Here is a 17,077-nt window from a genome sequence, read left to right as displayed (position 1 = left end):
AGAAAACATAACAGCCATTCTGCCAGCCTCAACAGCATAAACCCTCCCTGCTGCAGATCAGCACAGAACAACTTCCACACTAGATGGCTGGAGAATGACTGTATCTGCTGGCTCGCTCTCTGGGAGCAAAGCGGTGTAGGCCACATCTTTCGGCTTCACAGGATTGCAATACAATAAAGAAGAATGGAAAGATTTCTTTGGCTAGAGTCAAGTTTAAGCATGAAATGAGATACATCCCTCACAGATAGAGGAAGAGCTGCGCTCAGCAAAGAACACAGTACCTGCGTGCCTTTCCGTAGTTTGCGGTGTCATTTGCTTGTTCTCTGTATCGGCAAATGTCCCCTTGACAAATCATACACCTCTGAGCACTGATCAGTGCGTACTTCACCTGGAAAGAAGCATTCGGTACATCATGTGGGACCTGCACAGCCCCAGCTCACCTGCCGACCCAGTGAGCACACAGGGACTGTAGAGAGCTAAGAGGAGGTCGCTGACACACTGAAGGTCTCACAAAAGGGCAGCAAAATGAAATTAAAAGGCTCCATGGCACTGGTTCAGCATTTTCAGGGGCAAGCCAATCCCCTAAACACCTCCTCCCTTACAACAACGTCCCATCTCTTTCCAGAAGAGAGTTGTTTGGTCTGTGACCAATATGAGGACAGCTGTTAGACAAACACATCTCTCTGGGAATGGAGCTGGACTAAAATATGCTTTCCCAGCTGTCCCTCACACCTGCACTCACAAGCCAGGGTAATACACTGTCAAGTGGCAGGGAGGGAGTGTAACTGTTAAGCTTTCCTTGTTCATTATTCCGGATTCCAAAGACAGAAATATGAGATGTTCAATATCTAAGGCAAAGCCAGGGTATCTGTGGGCACTTCCTTCCCTTTATTATCCCTGGTCACAGCGCTAGTACAAAAGAAGTTCTTCTTTGCAAAGGAAGCTAAAAAATGTTAATACACCAGAGTTGGTTCAACAAGTTCTCTAGCAGCTGACAAACAGTCCCTCCAAACATACTGACATCTGTTCAGAGTACAGCTGCCTACCTCTTGGCAAGGGCAGCACATTGAGTTCAGCATGTTGCACATGATTAAATAGGATGAGAAGTCTCCAAGAGGAAGCCAACCTACCATTTTCCTCAGAGGCTTACTGCGGATGGCCATCCCGTCCATATAGTCCTCTAGCTTGAACTGGTAGGACACCTGCAGCTTTTGGAGTAGGCCATCAAAAAAAGAAGTGCCCTGCAAAACACATAGATGCTTGGATGTTACAAACTTTCCAATGACGAGCACAAAATCACCACACCATCCCTGCCACATGCAAGAAAAAAGGTCCCTCTCCCTGAGGTGTGGGCTGTTTCTCTTCAGAAAACAACAAAGAGTTCAGGGGATCTCCAGCCTCAGAGTTTTTCAAGACTGAGCTAGACAAAATCAAGACTGACCTGATGTAGCGTCTGAGGAGTCCTGCTTTGAGCAGGAGGTTGGACTAAAGCCCTCCAGCAGTCCCTTCCCACCAGCCTAATTCTATAAAACACATCCTATTGGATGTGTCAACGTACCTTCTACAAAGAGTAAACTGAGCTGCACAGTTCAACAGAATGACTTTTAAGCAAATTTGATAACGATGGCACAAACACCTCCAGGAATGCTTCTGTTTATTTCCACTTCAGAGCATTAATTTCATTTTAGCTTAAATCAATTTCTAAATAACATAAAACACACCAAAACAAGCCCAGTTTAAATTATAATAAATGTCCACTTGGACCTACATCTGCCACACTAAATCATAATTTGTCTGAACATTCTCCTTGCACACAGATGGCCTAAGGCACACAGAGATACGAACAGGATCAAGTTGCCCAGTTACACCATCCCATTCTAAACACCAGCCAATCCCACCCAAAGTCTGAGTGCAGTTTGGGGATGTTTCTCTCCTCTTACCTCATCTAGAAGCTGGAGCAGTTTGTTCCGAATTTCTTGGGCATTCTCCCCCTGAGGATCCTTGAGAAGCTGCCGGAATTTCTCAATCACCTGGTAAAAGGCATTCTTCCACAGCAGCTGGTCCACGTTCTGGGTATCAGAGAACTCAATATCCATCAGGATGCACCGTTCATACAGCTGCAGCATCTCCACCCTACGGTGAAACACCATCGGTGGTCAATACCACAGCAACTGCCCAGCCTGGGCCTGAGCTGGCAGGAGACATGTGCTGAGCCACCCGCTGCTTTCATCCAGCACGCATGAGATGTCAGCAGTTCAGCCAGCTCACACACTATGGCAAATCAATGCTTCCACACAGGTCCCACAGGCAGATGGGAGCTCTTGCAACCAAACACCCTTCCTGTTCCAAGAGGGCAAATCTGAAAGGACCATTTCCCTTGTACGCATGCATCAGAACGGATCAGGCAAAGAGCAAAGAGCGAGGAGCTCTGCTACAGTTCTGCCACTGGGAACAGCAAGGCATAAGTGTCTCCTGATACTAACACAGAGAAAGCACTCACTGCCAGACTCTGCTCCTTCTGAGCACAAAGTCTGGCTACTACAGGCCAGAACAACCACACAAAGGACCAGAGGGCAAGAGAGATCTTGCCATTAAAATGATCCCCACCTCTTTTCCATCCAGCCGAAATACACAGCAGAAACAAAAACCCTGCTTCCTCAAAAATAAGTGAGAGCTAGGAACATCACACCTGAAGGAAATAAAGCCTTGGAGCCCCAGAAATCGCATTCTTCCCACCAGCTACCTACAAGCTTTGCCCAGATGCTGGAGCAGAATTCCTCCCCTGAATTTAATAGTTGCAGGCTAGAAACAGCTCCACAATATCTGGGGCAAGTTTATGGTAAATGGGATCCTCAGCTGTTACTGCCTTAGCAGCCTTATCCCTTATAATGCTCTGAGCCCTACAGAAAACAGTAAACAGTGTGTATGGTAAAGCCCAGAGCAAGGCCAGATGGCAATGCCTAGAAGAGCCTGACAGAGTAAAAGGAGGACACTGGCAGGTCCCTGTGCAGAGCACAGAGCATGGTTCTGCTGCCCTACCCCACACAGTCCCTAGACCCTGCGCACACACACTTGGACAACACAAACACCAAGAGAATTAGGTGTTTCTACAGATGGACATCTGATAAGCAGCAATTGCATCCAAGAGCCCCAATGCAGCTCCACAGACAGGCTGGCAGCATACTCTGACACAGGCAGGAGACACAGAGAGACAGAGGGATGCTGCCAGCAGGGATGGGGCCAACCATGCCTATGCTCCCAGGGTAGGGTGGGCTTCCCATGGGCCATAGCAGCACTGCGTAGGCTATCCTCTCCCTCCAGACAACAGCTCTGGGTGACCTTGACACCTTGAGAAAGACCCAAAACCTCCAGTGCTGCTTCAAGCACAGACACATTCCACCCTGTGGTCTACAGCGCAAGTCCCCAAAACACAGAACAACCCCTCAGCTGAGCTCACCTGCTAGATATGCTTCTAGTCAGCTCTGAAAATAAAGTCTCCAGAGAAGCCTTGGAGACAAGGAAGTCACAAGTAAATGTGAAGGATACCAAATAGAAACTTGCTACAGCCATGTTAACTACCCTCCAGAGCACCACTGTCACTTCCCTCTCACAAGCTGGTGTCACCAGGCTGCTCCCACTGGACCACCCTATGTCACAGGGTAGAGTGGTGTCAAGAGCAAAACTACCCGGCGCTTGAAAGGTGCTGTCAGTGTTACACAGCAGGAAGCCCTGGAACACTTCGCAAGCACAATCAGTCACCGGCCCTGAAACCCACGGCACAAATCAGACAGCGGATAACCAAGGACAGGTAAGATAGCAGAAGTCCACTAGCAAATACTGAAAGCATGTGAGAGCACTGGGAGAGAGATCAGCTCCAGCAAGAGCAAGAAGAACCCAAGAGTCGCAGCAGGTGCTTGTCCTGCTCTTCTGTGTTTCTGAAACGTGAGCAAGGCATTCCACAACCACAAGAAGCTACAGCTTAGCTCCCAGCCCAGGCAAATGATACCTTCACCCACAGTTTCCTTCCAATACCCACACACAACTAGCACATGACAAACAGACCCAGGACATCAAAAGTTAGCAAGCCACTGCCCCATCTCCCAGACTCCAAGACGTTGACGTCTCCAGTACACCAGATCCCCAAAGAGACACCATTCTCTGGATAAGAGCTTTGGTACTTCATCCTAGAAATGACTCGGTCACACACCCCTCTACAGCACAGCCACAAACCTCAGCTGGGTCATCTTCTCCAGCCCCTCTGGGCTGATGCGGTCTCTGGAAAGCAGATTGCTGAGCTGCTGCTCCTGGTTCCCAGCCTCGCGGAGGAGTTTGCTGAGCTCCTGCTGCTGCACGTTCCGCATCTGCTGCTCCATCTCAGGACTCAGAGGAGTTGGGGGGAGTGGGCCGCACATGTACTGCCCTGCCTGGCCAGGGTACCCGGGGTAATAAGCTCCTGGGTACACACCGTTGCTTGGACCCATAGGATACTGCAGGGAGTAGCCACCATAAGGATACTGGGGCCCTTGACCTGAGGCCCGAGGGTAGTAGTAGGGGTTGTCAGAGTTTTGGAACTTATAGTAAGATGGCTGGGCCTGGCGGGCTTCTCCCCAGGAGGTGGGGCTCACTTCATCGTCCGTGTCTAGGAAGTGAAGTTGAGCAGTCTGGCTCTTCAGGGCGGGTTTTTGGTCCGGGTTATTTGGGTCCCACAGCCTGCGAGCAGTGCCACCTCGGCCCCTGCTTCGGGGGCCTTTACTCCCAGGCCCACCCAGCAGGAGCCTGGGCCCAGGGTGACTGGGTTCAGGGGAGCCTGCGGTGTTGGCAGAGAGGTCCGTGTTGGCAGGCAGGAACAGAATCCCACGGCCCCTCCCCTGGGGCTCTCTGCTCTGGCTCCTTGCCTCCAAAGCCTCTGAGTCATTGCAACTAACAAACGCCTTCAGGGGCTTTTTTTTATCTGCATCTGCCAGACTGATATCCCTGTTCATAGTCCTGCTGTCAAATGTGACTCGAAAGGATCCCTTGACTTCTCTGCCATTGCTGCTCCATTCGCTCTCACTCCGAGAAGCTCGACTCTGCTCTGAGCGCTTTTTCTTGTCCAAATTTCTGCTAGAGACATATGCTTCTGCCTCATCGATTCTGTCATCGTCCAAGGAGTCACTGGAGGATGCAGAGAGCTGCTTCCTAGGACGTATCCTTTCTCTGGCACGCTCCTGACGCCTCTCCACCCCGTCCATGAGTGGGGCTCCATCTACGCTGTTGTTGCTTCCAGCTGAGCTTGTGCTGCAGGTGCGGTACCGGCTCCGCCGCTTGTCAGAGCGGGAGTACCGTTTGGTGGAGCCCAGCTTCCCTTGCATCACCTCGTCGCTTGTTCTCCTAATCCTGTCACTTCGCTCTACTCGTCTTCCTTTTTCTCCCCTTGAGGTTCTCACTCCTTCCCCTGCCAGGCTCCCCTCTCTATCCTCCTTGCTCGATTTGGTTTTCCTATTATTGTCTTTTCCAGTACCTTTCCCAGTCTCTTCATTTCTCTCAATTTTCAGCTGCTCCATCTTACTGGTGACTTCCTCAGTAGCTGACCGCAGGGACGGTTCTTTAGCAGCTGAATGCAGGCGTTTCCCTGGCTGGTAGATCTGCTGGTCTGGCTTCTTGGTTCTCCTGGTGGTCTTGGGACACCATTCATCCGGAGTGGGCTGCTTGGACAAGTTCTCCTGGCTCTGAAGACCACCTTTAGCCTCTGTCTCTTCATTTGCCTGCGAAGGACCATTCTGCTTGGGGCTATCACCTTTGCCAAAATCCTCCATGACTGGAGTCCCTCCTCGCAAAGAGCCCTTGTCACTGGAACTCTCCTCCTGGCCCTCCTCAGCTCTGCTCCTCTCCTCCGAGGCCTCGTGCTTTGGTGGCACAAGTTTGCTCCTCAGCCGGGAGAGGCCAGGCTTGTAAATCTCCAGATCTGGGCGCCTGTTGTCTTTGCGATGCCTCGGCTCCTTCACTTCCTTCATGTTTTCTGGGGAAAAATAGACAGAAGGAAGTTATTCCCACCACAAACCAGCCAGGGAGAAAAAAAATAGCAAAACAAATATTCAAGGAAAAGTATTAAGTAAAGGCGAATGCTCTACTACCCTCAGGGCAGGTCCAGGAGGACACATCTGAAAGTCTCTGTCAAGGTTTAGAGGAAATCACAAAGCTAGAGTAGAAAATGAGAAAGTATAAGGAAGCTGACAAATCCTTGGCCTGAATCACTTAGAAAACACATCCTGCAACAGGTTTTGCCTCAAAGCACTAACAAGCTGAGAAAGAGCTCAAGAACAACACGAGACTTAAGCATCCATATGCCCGTACCAGGCACAAAGTTTTAGCGGTAGGGGGTTCAGCAGCAGCTGCCTGCCTGCCACTGGTGCAGGAGCCTTTCTGTCTGCGGGTGCCGCCTTCTCTGACAGGCCCCCTGCTACATCGGCAGCTCATTTTGAGCCAAAGATGCACTGCCCCCCCCCCCCCCTTTACTCCCAGCTCAGTAACGTTTCTCTCCTCCTCTTTATATTTACGCAAAAAGTCGTTGAAGAGCGTGATTAAACTTTCCACCAAAGCCGGGCTGTTACGCGCTGCGCTTCCTCAACTTCTTCCTCTTATCAGTACCTGGCTCCAGCCCGTACCACCGTCCCTCAGCCCCACCGAAGACGCCGCTACCAGGGGCTCGGCCCCGGAGGCGGCAGCGAGGTCCTCGAGCGGGGCAGGGACTGACCTGACCCCGGGGCAGGCCCCGCAGCCCCTGTTCTCTGTGCGTCGGTATCCGTGTACTCTCACCCCGGCGACAACCGTGTCCGGGACGACGCGGGGGCCCAGCCCCGGCCGGGCGGTGGGGCCGAGGGGCCCGGCCCGCCGCTGGGCAGGTGCCGCTGAGGGGAAGGGAAAGGCCCCAAGCACCGGCTCTCCCGACTCTCACCGGTCCCGTCCCCCCCCCCCTCTCACCTCGCCCGCCGCCCGCCGCGGCGCGGGCCTGCGCCGCCACCATGTCCCGCAGCTCGGCGGCCGAGACGCGGACGCGCTCCAGCCCCTCCGCCATCTTCCCTCCGCGGGAGGGGGGGGGGGGGGCGGACGGCGGCCGCGTAGGACCAAAAGAAAGAAAGGGGGGGGGGGGGGAAAGCGGCGCTGCGCGCATGCGCGTTCGCCCCGGCAGCCATGGCGGCACCGCCGCGCCTGGCGCTGCCCCAGGTCCGGGCGGCGGAGCAGCGGCTCCGCGGCCGGTTGCACCGGACGCCGCTGCTCACCAGCGGGAGCCTGGACCGCCTGGCCGGCCGCCGGCTCCTCTTCAAGTGCGAGCTCTTCCAGAGGACCGGCTCCTTCAAGGTGCGCTGGGGACAGCGGCACAAGCCGCTTCTTGCGCTGGGGCGGGGGGGGGGGGAAAACTCACTTTCTGCCGACACCTCCCGGCCCTCGAAGCAGGCGTAGCTCCCGCCGCCCTGCGCGGGGGTTGAAGTGCTTCCCAAGGCGCAGGGGAGGCTCCGAGGAAGGAGATCCCCCACCTGAGCCGGCTGCGCTCTCCCGCCAGATCCGCGGCGCCCTGAACGCGGTCAGGAGCCTGGTCGAGGAAAGTGAGCGCGATGGCCGGGGGCTGCCCCGGGCTGTCGTGACACACAGCAGCGGGAACCACGGGCAGGCGCTTGCCTGCGCTGCCCAGGCCGAAGGTAACGTGTACCCCGACCTCCAGACCCGGCTCAGAGGTGCAGGGCCGGGGGTAAAGGCAGAGCTGGCTCCTGGGCAGTGGCAGCTCCGGGTGCGCAGCAATGCCAGCCCTGGAGAGAAGCAGGGGTGTCCCGCACCTGAACACACGCAGGAGCTAGCATAGGCGAGGCAGAGCCTGCTCCTGCAGTGCCAACAGGCTACTCGTTGCTTTTGTGCTGTTCAGTTTGCCTCCTCTTCCGTCACACAGGGATTCCTGCCTACATCGTGGTGCCCCGCACAGCGCCGCGGTGTAAGCAAGCTGCCATCCACGCCTACGGCGCCACGCTGGTGCCGTGCGAGCCCAGTGACGAGGTGAGGCACGAGAGAGACCGACCAGGGCCGTGACCCGGCCAGGCTGAGAGGCGACCATGTGTGCTTTCCCTTAGTCCAGAGCCGAGACAGCATCTCGTGTAGTCCAGGAGACAGGAGGAGTCATGGTGCACCCCAACCAGGAGCCGGCAGTGATCGCAGGGCAGGGCACAATCGCCCTGGAGGTGCTGGAGCAGGTGAGGGAAAGGCACAGCCCAGACCTGGCGCAGAGCTCTGCTCCTCGCAGGCAGGGGCACAGCAAAAAAGGGTACCCGAGCTGCCAGAAGCACTCACGCTTCCTTTTCTGCACAGGCCCCCGAGGTAAACGCAGTGGTAGTTCCTGTTGGAGGTGGAGGAATGATTGCAGGAATAGCAGTCACCATCAAGGTGGGCAACAGCTCACCCAGGAATCAGTGGCTGTATCTGCCAGGGAGAAGGGCAGTGCTCGCAGGACAGGCAGCAGCTTTTCTCTTTAGAAACTGAGAGACCCTGCTGTGACAATCTTTGGGTGCATGGGGTCTGCCCAGCAGCAGCAGGGCCTACTCAGCCCCCTGCACATGCAGCAGCAGCAGCGTCACACACGAGTCTGAACTAAGCGGCTCCTCCTGCTCTCCACAGGCTTTGAGACCAGATGTGAAAGTGTTTGCTGCTGAGCCACGCAACGCAGATGACTGTTACCAGTCCAAGGTAAGAGGGGAACTAATCCCCAACCTTCACCCACCGGATACCATTGCAGATGCTGTTAAAACCAGCATCGGACCAAACACGTGGCCCATCATCAGGGATTTGGTTGATGACGTTCTGACAGTCTCAGAGGAAGAAATCAAGGTAAATGCTCCCGGCTGCCTTCTCACGGTAGCTGCCAGCAGGCAGCTGCCTCCATCCGTGCTCTGCCCCTCCACTCTCCCAGGGCAGCACAAGCCCCTGCACCCCCCCACAGCTGTGCAACACCCACACTGTCTCCAGCTGCAAAGGGCTGGCGGAAGCTCTGCTCTCCCTTCCCAGAGCTCTGCAGAGAGATGTGCACACAGTGCCCTCCGCAGCAGCCTGGACTCACTGCTGGGATGACAGCTGCTGCTCTGTCCCGACAGCGAGCCACGCGGCTGGTGTGGGAAAGGATGAAGCTGCTGATTGAGCCAACAGCGGGCGTGGGAGTGGCGGCCGTGCTCTCAGAGCAGTTCCAGGCAGTCCCCCGGGAGGTGGAAAACGTTTGCATCGTGCTGTGTGGGGGAAACGTGGACCTGAGCTCCCTGACCTGGCTCACAGACCTCCCTGGGAAAGCGGAATGAGAACAGAGCCGTGTCTCAAGCGACGGAAACCTCACTCTGAATTTGTAGAGTCTGATTTGTGCGCTACTAAAAACAGATGAATGACCCCCAACATTTGAAAGTGTGTGTAGAGGGATAAGGGAAGCTGGCATTGGTCTCTACAGCACAGAGTCACTTAGTTCCAAAGTAAAGGGTCGCTACTGGGGGTCTGGAAACAAAGCACTGCCTGTTCTGCCTTGCCCTGGGACAGGCCTCCAGTGAGCTGCGCTCAGTCACTCTCCCCAGCTGCTACTTTGCCTTTCTCAGCGTCACAATAACTTCCAACAAACTCCTGTCCTTGATACAGCAAAATCCCCACATGCACCACTGTAGCAGGGAATGAGGGAAAGATAACAGCCCCAGTGGGACAACGGGTACACACAGCCTCCCTATTTGGCCTCCACAGCCAGCCACCACCAAGACAGAGGCACTTAGATGTTTTTGAAAACATTTTCCATTAAAATAAATAGCTATAGCTGGTACCTGAGCAGCAGCTGGTGAGACAGCTGCCTCTGTACAGACCCCAGCAGTAATATACCCAAGGTATCAGTGCTGTCCTCACTGCACACGGCTTGAGAACAGCATCCAGGGAAAACTGCCATGCTGGAGACTTACTCCATTTCCACCTCCTGCACCAGCAGCGCACTCTCACTCCTCACCCATGGCACGGGCTCCGGAACATAAGGGTCGTAAGTCCATTTAGGAAAAGCACGCTTGTAGAGGTTCAGCAGCACTGTGTCCTGAGATTTTAGCTGTCCATCGAAGTGGCACTTCATGTGACCATGGGTTCCTAGGCAGAGAGCAGAAGAGGCCAGTAGCTGTCTCTCCTGCCCAGGTGGACCACATCCTGCCCAGCATCAGAGATAAATACAAAATTAAACCTACCCAAGGGCTCCTTGATGTGACCTCTACGACCCCATTTTGTCCTCAGCTCCACAGGCTTAAACCACATCACATCCTCTGGAGATCAAAACATGAAAGGCAGGTAAGAAACAGGCTTTGATGGCCCAACAGAACCGCTCCTGCAGAGGCAGGAGTTCTGCTTCCACATCCTCAACTCCCACCACACAGAGACGAGCTGTACCTCTGTTAAAGAACATGTATCGCACAACAGCCGTCTTGGTAAAGATCTTGAAAGGATGGCCACTGAGCACCAGCCGCTTGATGACAATTCTGTCTGGGTCCACAGAAAGCAGAGAACCCGTGGCAATGAGGTCGTGCATTCCTGCAAGGCAGAGTCACTAATGCACTACAGAAGGTACCTCCAGCACCTTCTCCCCCACCAAATGTTTCCAAGATCTAGAGCAACCCCACAGCAGGGACAAAGGTGCCGGTGATAATGGGGATAGAAATGCATTCATCTCCTCAAACAGCATGAAGGAGACAGCTTTTGCAAGTCATACTTTCTGGATAGATGCACTTATATGTGGGGTATAGGAATGGCATGCTAATGTTTGTTTCCCAGACATCACCTCCTCAGCGCTTATCCACTTACCGTTACTTCTCTGTTTAAACAGAAGCACTGAGGCAGGAGGGAAAATGATGGGAGCATAAACAGTCACCACCACGGCAGCATCCGGGCGCAGGAAACGCTCCAGCTTGTGCTTATCAGCTAGGACAGAACAGCAATGATCAAGTTTAGGCCAACAGCAGACCTCAGAGCTCTGGGAAGCCCCAATGAGCCCATTCATCCCCGCCAAATAGGTTCTGTGCTTTAGGAAAACAAGTGACAAAACACCTCTCCTCTACAGGCAAAGTACCTGGGAACAAAGGTGATCCTTTGAGCTATCAGCCCACTGTGTGGAACCTGCCACCACCTTGCCTGGACCAGTGAGCCACCTTGCCCAAGCCCTTCCATTCCCCACTATTTAGTGCCTTCCCTGGAAGCCTCAGAGCCTAGGAGTGAGTCTTCAGAAAAGTCCTTCAGCCAGGTTCAGACACCACGGCTAAGACATCACAGGCTTCCTGCCCTAGAAACCCCAGTCCCACCTCCTGGCATACCCATGCCCACCCACCAGTCCCTCACAAACCTGAGGTGTGCTGGGAGAATAGGGGGGATGCTCGGAAGCGTCTGAACCCACAGTGGAAGATCAGCTCCTCCTTTGCCCTCACTGGCTCGCTGTTACTTGGATGCCGACGCACCAGGAAATTCAACACAGACATCTGCAAGAGAGGCAGCACGGTGAGGGGCTGACAGCAGGGCTGGCAAGCAGCACAGAAATCAACAGGATGTTGCAGCAGAGACAAACGCCTTTGACAATGGCTTCCCAAAGGACCGCTGGTCACCAGTGCAGACACCTCAGCCAGGCTCAGACACTCTAGCCTAAACACTCCTGGCAGCTTCAGCCTGCTCTGACCAAAGGGAAGGTCCTATTTTGAAATGTAAGCACTGTGGGGAGATTTCAGCCCAAACCCTTTGCAGCCAGAACCTCTCCAACCCACTCAGCCTGAGGGAATCAGACAAGGAGCTGCACACCTACAAGATATTAGCATGGCCATACTTTGTCACCTTTTGTTCGTGGGGAAGCAGTGAGAACAGGACTAGGGGCTTCCCTTCTTTGAAGCTTTCCATCACCGAGATGGGGACATTGCAGACATGAAGTGTAACGTACCAGCCAACCTGCCAAGAGAGAATCAGTTGTGAATATTCCTCTCAACAGAAAAGTGTCAGAAGTAACATGTGCCTGGGTTAGAAAGGGAATCCAGGAGAACAATATCATCTGAACTCATGGCTTCATGTTAAGAACCAGCTGGCTGAAAAGATCCACCCAGTCACACGCCCAATAAGTCTTTCCTACTAGGGGCAAGGGAACACAGTACGGGAAGAAATCAGCAAGAAAAAAGGGAGCTACCGAGGCTCCTTCGGTCTCCTCTTTCTCTATTTGCCGGAAGAGGTGCTTTCTGGTTCGGGAGAAGTCCTGGAACTGGAAAATCCTGGCGTAATCCCTTGGGAGATTCTCTTTGGGGTCCCATGGAGAGGTTCGGAAGCTCTTCAGCCCCCTGTACTTCTGGAATCTAGAGAACAGATAACAGAAAAGACAAACTACTTCACCAATCAAGGTGCGTGGCCAGCACCTTCTGTGGTCCACAAGGACTCATACCTTCAGAGTGGGCAAAGGGAGCAAAGCAAATGTTAGCTCTCAAAAAAGATCTCAGTGCAGAGAGAACTAGAAACAGCAGCCAAGTCCCCAGACAATGTGACCTTGCATCAGGGCTGTGCTGTCCTCCTCTCTCTCTCAGGTCAGGACCCAGCTCTCCCTGCCGCAGGGAGCTGCCCAGGCCCAACCACTGCCCCCCAACTAGTGCCTCCCCTGGAAGCCTCAGAGCCTAAGAGTGAGTCTTCAGAAGAATCCTTCAGCCAGGTTCAGACACCACGGCTAAGACATCACAGGCTTCCTGCCCTATCTCACTAAACTAGACAGAATGGTGCCTTCTAGCTCCTCTCCCAGCAAAGCATCCAGTTTCTTACCGGACTCTGGCAGGTACATCACGTGGCGTGTCCACCTCATCCGGAAACATCTCATCCATTCTCTCCTGTTTGTATCTTTCCAGCATCTGTTCATCTTCCTCCACCTTCTCATCATACTGGTCGTCCCGCAAGCACTCAGAAACGGTCATAGTCTCGCACTCCTCCTCTGCAGATCCCTCTTCCTCCTCACTGCTTTCCCCCTCCTGACACACAGGACAGCACAGAGCCCATGAGCACACATGCTCTGCTGACATCCATGCTGACTGCAAACCCTGCATGTGCTCGCATTGTGTGACTCGTGACCCAAGCTACACCACAGTCCCTCATTTCTGTATCTAACAGGCTATGTGAGAGATTTAACAAAGGAAATCCAGGCAATTCCTGGATCTGTGTTGTGCCCTTGCATGGAGCAAGCCGGAAGGACAGGATTGTCCTAGAATATGCAGTAACGCCCTGGAGATCACCAGTAGCAACAGCTCATGGAGGTACCTGGGAAACTGCCTCTTCCATCATATCAACATCGATGTCATCATCGTCATCGCTGTCGTCATCATCTTTCTCACTGCCTTCTTCTCCATCGTCCACAATCCAGGCAGCCTGGTATTTGGATGTGCCTTTGGGGACCTTCACCACCCTCCTGTTTGCCTTCAGAGAAGCTGCAGGATTCCCAACAATGGTTAATACAGGAACAGTTTTCCTTTCCCTCAGCAACATTTACACCAGGACAGCCAAGACCAGCTCTAGACCAGAATCACTGTTTCCCAGCACAGAATTCACCAGAGCCCAGAAAAGGCAGCAGAAATGTAACCCTGCTAACTGCGAGGCAAACCAGGCAGCCTCCTAGTCAGGTGATGGGACTAGGACTGGAAGCCCTGGGTCTCAATTAGCATCCTTCACAGTCATCCTCAGCCATCCTGGTGACTGAGGGCTTCTTACAACTCTCTTAACAGGGACAAGGTAAAGGTACAGAGGTATTGCTGTTACTCACCCTCTGCTTCTTGCAATTCTTCTTCGGTAGGCCACGTCTGCTCCCCTTCCATAGGATCAGGAACCACTTCTGACTGCAAAGACTCCTGCTTACTTGGATCTGCCTTCAACAAGACCTTAACATCTTCCTCCATCTCATCGGTTCCATTTACAGAGTCATCCTGAAGGGCAAGAGCGGAGTTCTCACCTGGGAATACATCTAACTCAAGCTAGCAACCAGTCTGAAGCAAAACTCCCTTCAGTATCATGTTCGTTATGTTGTATCGTAACGTTCATTATATGCTGTGGGCAAGGAATCACCGCTCAGCAGCAGAACACAGGCCTACTGGCTCCAGTACAACTCCCTTTCCCCTTCCCTTGACCACATACACCCAGTTGTATTGTCCTGATAAAAGTTTAGAAACATTGCTTTCTAATGGGCCCAGCAATGTCCCGAGCTCCCACACACCTGTACCTCCATGTCCTGACTCCTCTTCTGTCCTTTAACCACTCGGGGGTTCAAAGAGAGGGGATCGGGGGGGGCATCCACCTGGCTCATCTGGAAGTCTCCATGTCCCACAATATGCACCAGGCTGTTCACATCGAGGGTCTGTCCCCGGACAAAACCAGACACCTTCAAGGTCCCAACCAGGTCGTTCTCCTGACCGGGCACAAACTCAGCGGCATAGGCGAGCAGGTGAGCCCGCCTGTCCCGAAAAGCGAGATGCCGCTGCTTCTGGGTGGCGAGGTGCCTCAGCAGCAGCAAGGAGTCCTGCTCCGTGTGCAGAGGGAAGAGCTTGGCCTCGGGAAAGCGTTTCTCAATGGCTTTGGCAAGTTTCTTCCTGGCATCTATCCGCTTCTTCGGTGGCAAGTCAGTGCCCCCTGGGACAGCAAGAGCTACCGAGCAGTGTGCAGAACAGAATTTAGGGTCAGACCGTAAATCTTCTTGTACTCCTTTTTACCAAGCACTTGGGTATCAGCAACCCAAGTAACCAAACAGATTCACGTCATGAAGTGCAGAAAAGAACACTCGGGACAGAAAAGTCTTCAGATATAAGTTTTTGAGACTAAATAGAGGTAAGGGCCGAAGAACTGAACTTAGCAAGAAAGCATCTGAATCCCTTCACTCCACAGGCCTTGATAACCATTACAATACTGACAACACAACGCACCCAGAGGCCAAAACCTAGAACAGCCCCCACATGGTTGTGTCATGGTTTTGGCTGGGATAGAGTTAATTTTCTTCCTAGCTGCTGGTACAGTGCTCTCTTTTGGATTTAGTGTGAGAATAATGTTGAAAACACACTGATGTTTTAGTTGTTGCTAAGTAGCACTTATCTTACACTAAGGATTTCTCAGTTTCCCATGCTCTGCCAGCAAGCAGGTGCACAAGATGCAAGGAAGCGTGGCCAGGAGAGCTGACCTGAACTAGCCAAAGGGCTACTCCATGCCATAAGGACATCACGCTCAGTATAGAAACTGAGGGGAGGTGGCTGAGGGGCAGATTGCTGCTCGGGTACCTGTCAGCAAGTGGTGAGCAATTCCATCGTGTATCATTTAGCTTTTCTTGGGTTTTATTTCTCCTTTGTATTATGTCACTTTTCATTACTATTACTATTAAGATATTTTTATTATTGTTGTTATTATTCTACTTTATTTTATTCATCAAACTCTTCTTATCTCGACGCATGAGTTTCACTTTTTTTTTTTTTATTCTTCTTTTGAGTGAGCAGCTGCGTGGTACTTGGTCGCTGGCTGGTGGTAAACCACAGCAGGCAGCAACGCAAGGTCACGTGAGAACGGCACTCACCCACCCCATCTATGCTCAGAAACAGAGCAAAGATCTGTGATCACCTATCTACGTATGTAGTTTTTAATTAATGCAACAGGAACCCCCCATCAAGAACCTCCTCGACTTATACCCCACCAGAAGCCCTTAACGTTTCTTGCTCGCTCACCGTAACTGGGGAGCCCCTGTGCAAAGAGGCAGGAGAGGCAGTGCTCCCCCGCGCTGTCCCAGCCGTCTGCAGCATCCAGGATGAACAGGAGGGAGTCAGCGACCTTTGCAAGGTCTAAGACAGCATGAAGGTCCCCTGCACGCAAGACACCTCTGTTACTGAGGCTGCCAGAGGTACGGAGCCAAGAACCCCACCATCAACAGTGTTTCCTCACCTGCCTGTGCTGTCACAAACCGCCAACGCTGCTTGAGTCGGGGGCAGAGGAGCACAAAGCCACCAGCTCTCCCCTCATCCACACGGACAAGAGCCGCATCCTGGCTCTGCAGCAAGCAGAGGGTGTCGTGGGCTGCAGCCCTGCTGTGCAGCGGCACCAAAACCACGAGGTGTGGGGGCCCATCCCTGCTGCCCAAGCTCCGCTTCTCTGCCAGCACCTACGGGCACAACCACAGAGCATGAAGCCTGGCCCCAGCCCAGCTCCAATCCCACCCCGAATCCTCTGCAGCTCAACCCGAACCCAGTTGCTCCAGTAACGCTCCGCTTGCCCCACACTGAACTGACCCCGGCGCCCTCTCCTCTCCCTGCCCCAGCTCCCGCTCCCCCCGCAAAGACGCAAACTGGCTCGGTCCCCACACCGAGACCCGAACCGACCCGTTTCCCGCCACCACCCCGGTTCCCCCCGTGCCCCTCACCGCCTCCTTGCGCTGCCGGCGGAGCTGCAGCGCCTGGTGCCGCCGATCCACCCTGCTGAGGTCGCGGAGCCGCCGGCGGGGCTGGGCCTTAACGGAGACGCGGCCTGGGGGGGGGGGGGGGGGGAGAGATCGTTCAGGCGGGCCCGGGGCGCGCAGGGCCGGCGGGGGAAACCCGACCGGGCCCTCCCCGCCTCACCTCCGGCGCGACGCTGCGACGACCCGCTGTGCTTCCCGCCCTTGTGCGCTTTGTTCTGCTGCTTCAGCGGCCCGGGCCGGTGGACGCCCGCCGCCACCATGCTGCCCTCCTCGCTGCCGCCTCGGCGCTTCCGCTCGCGTCACTTCCGGCACCGCGAGGCACGCCGGGCACAGGCGCTAAGATGGCGGCGTGAGGGACAGGGAGGGGTGAGCCGCGGGGAGCAGGGCGGGGGAATGAGAGACAGGAGCGACAGGCGTTCCTTCAGCGCTTTATTGATTAGTTCTTTGTACAGGTATTTACAGAAGAGAGGAAACCAGCCCGCCTGCAGAGAGAGGGCTCGCCCGTGCTCTGGAAACGATCCTCCTCGTCCCAGCCCCGTTGGTGACCGGCAGCGCTGGTCCCCTCGGTTCTTGCCAGCTGTTACCCAGCCAAGAATCTCTGTTCCAAGGCCTTGGCCGTACCCTGCTGCG

The 17,077-nt window shown here is 54.2% G+C and overlaps 3 protein-coding genes and 2 non-coding genes across 10 annotated transcripts in view; 1 reads left to right on the top strand and 4 right to left on the bottom strand.

The window, feature by feature from the left end:
- SMG6 (SMG6 nonsense mediated mRNA decay factor) overlaps nt 1-7,060 on the bottom strand; it is a 114,794-nt gene extending 107,734 nt beyond the window's left edge. For both annotated transcript variants that reach the window (XM_042791303.1, XM_042791304.1), the window contains exons 1-5: nt 6,961-7,060; nt 4,231-5,998; nt 1,941-2,133; nt 1,131-1,241; nt 282-388 (exon numbers count right to left, since the gene is read on the bottom strand). In XM_042791303.1, the coding sequence (XP_042647237.1) occupies nt 282-388; nt 1,131-1,241; nt 1,941-2,133; nt 4,231-5,998; nt 6,961-7,054 (2,273 nt within the window). In that variant the 5' untranslated portion in view covers nt 7,055-7,060. The remainder of the gene's footprint in view (nt 1-281; nt 389-1,130; nt 1,242-1,940; nt 2,134-4,230; nt 5,999-6,960) is intronic.
- A 105-nt stretch (nt 7,061-7,165) lies between these two features.
- Nucleotides 7,166-9,402, top strand: SRR (serine racemase). Of its 4 annotated transcripts, none has more exons than XM_042791519.1 (7): nt 7,166-7,338; nt 7,541-7,676; nt 7,922-8,025; nt 8,100-8,219; nt 8,335-8,343; nt 8,641-8,850; nt 9,114-9,402. In XM_042791519.1, exons 1-7 carry the CDS (start codon nt 7,171-7,173, stop codon nt 9,309-9,311), a joined length of 945 nt encoding a protein of 314 aa, XP_042647453.1. In that variant the 5' UTR covers nt 7,166-7,170; the 3' UTR covers nt 9,312-9,402. The 4 variants fall into 4 exon arrangements, with proteins under 4 accessions (XP_042647453.1, XP_042647452.1, XP_042647455.1 ...); XM_042791518.1 differs by having other exon boundaries at nt 8,335-8,409; XM_042791521.1 differs by having other exon boundaries at nt 8,335-8,409; nt 9,028-9,207.
- Nucleotides 9,403-9,765: 363 nt separating this feature from the next.
- TSR1 (TSR1 ribosome maturation factor) lies at nt 9,766-16,748 on the bottom strand. Of its 2 annotated transcripts, none has more exons than XM_042791516.1 (15): nt 16,608-16,748; nt 16,412-16,515; nt 15,937-16,153; nt 15,723-15,857; nt 14,234-14,661; nt 13,787-13,946; nt 13,288-13,454; nt 12,799-13,001; nt 12,182-12,344; nt 11,839-11,949; nt 11,360-11,492; nt 10,825-10,941; nt 10,414-10,554; nt 10,215-10,289; nt 9,766-10,119 (listed from the first exon to the last, which is right to left on the bottom strand). In XM_042791516.1, the coding sequence occupies exons 1-15, from the start codon at nt 16,705-16,707 to the stop codon at nt 9,941-9,943; spliced, it is 2,433 nt and encodes an 810-aa protein (XP_042647450.1). In that variant the 5' UTR covers nt 16,708-16,748; the 3' UTR covers nt 9,766-9,940. The 2 variants fall into 2 exon arrangements, with proteins under 2 accessions (XP_042647450.1, XP_042647451.1); XM_042791517.1 differs by having other exon boundaries at nt 14,240-14,661.
- LOC116964585 lies at nt 11,206-11,298 on the bottom strand. Its single transcript, XR_004408809.1, has one exon. It is a non-coding gene; the product is annotated as a small nucleolar RNA SNORD91 family (small nucleolar RNA).
- LOC116964583 lies at nt 12,637-12,729 on the bottom strand. Its single transcript, XR_004408808.2, has one exon. It is a non-coding gene; the product is annotated as a small nucleolar RNA SNORD91 family (small nucleolar RNA).
- Nucleotides 16,749-17,077: the final 329 nt, after the last annotated feature.

The sequence above is a fragment of the Tyto alba genome, unplaced genomic scaffold (assembly GCF_018691265.1).
Source record: "Tyto alba isolate M040663 unplaced genomic scaffold, T.alba_DEE_v4.0 Super-Scaffold_19, whole genome shotgun sequence".
NCBI lineage: Eukaryota > Metazoa > Chordata > Aves > Strigiformes > Tytonidae > Tyto > Tyto alba.
Note: the sequence above shows the minus strand (reverse complement) of the source record. Positions and strands in the feature narration are given on the sequence as shown.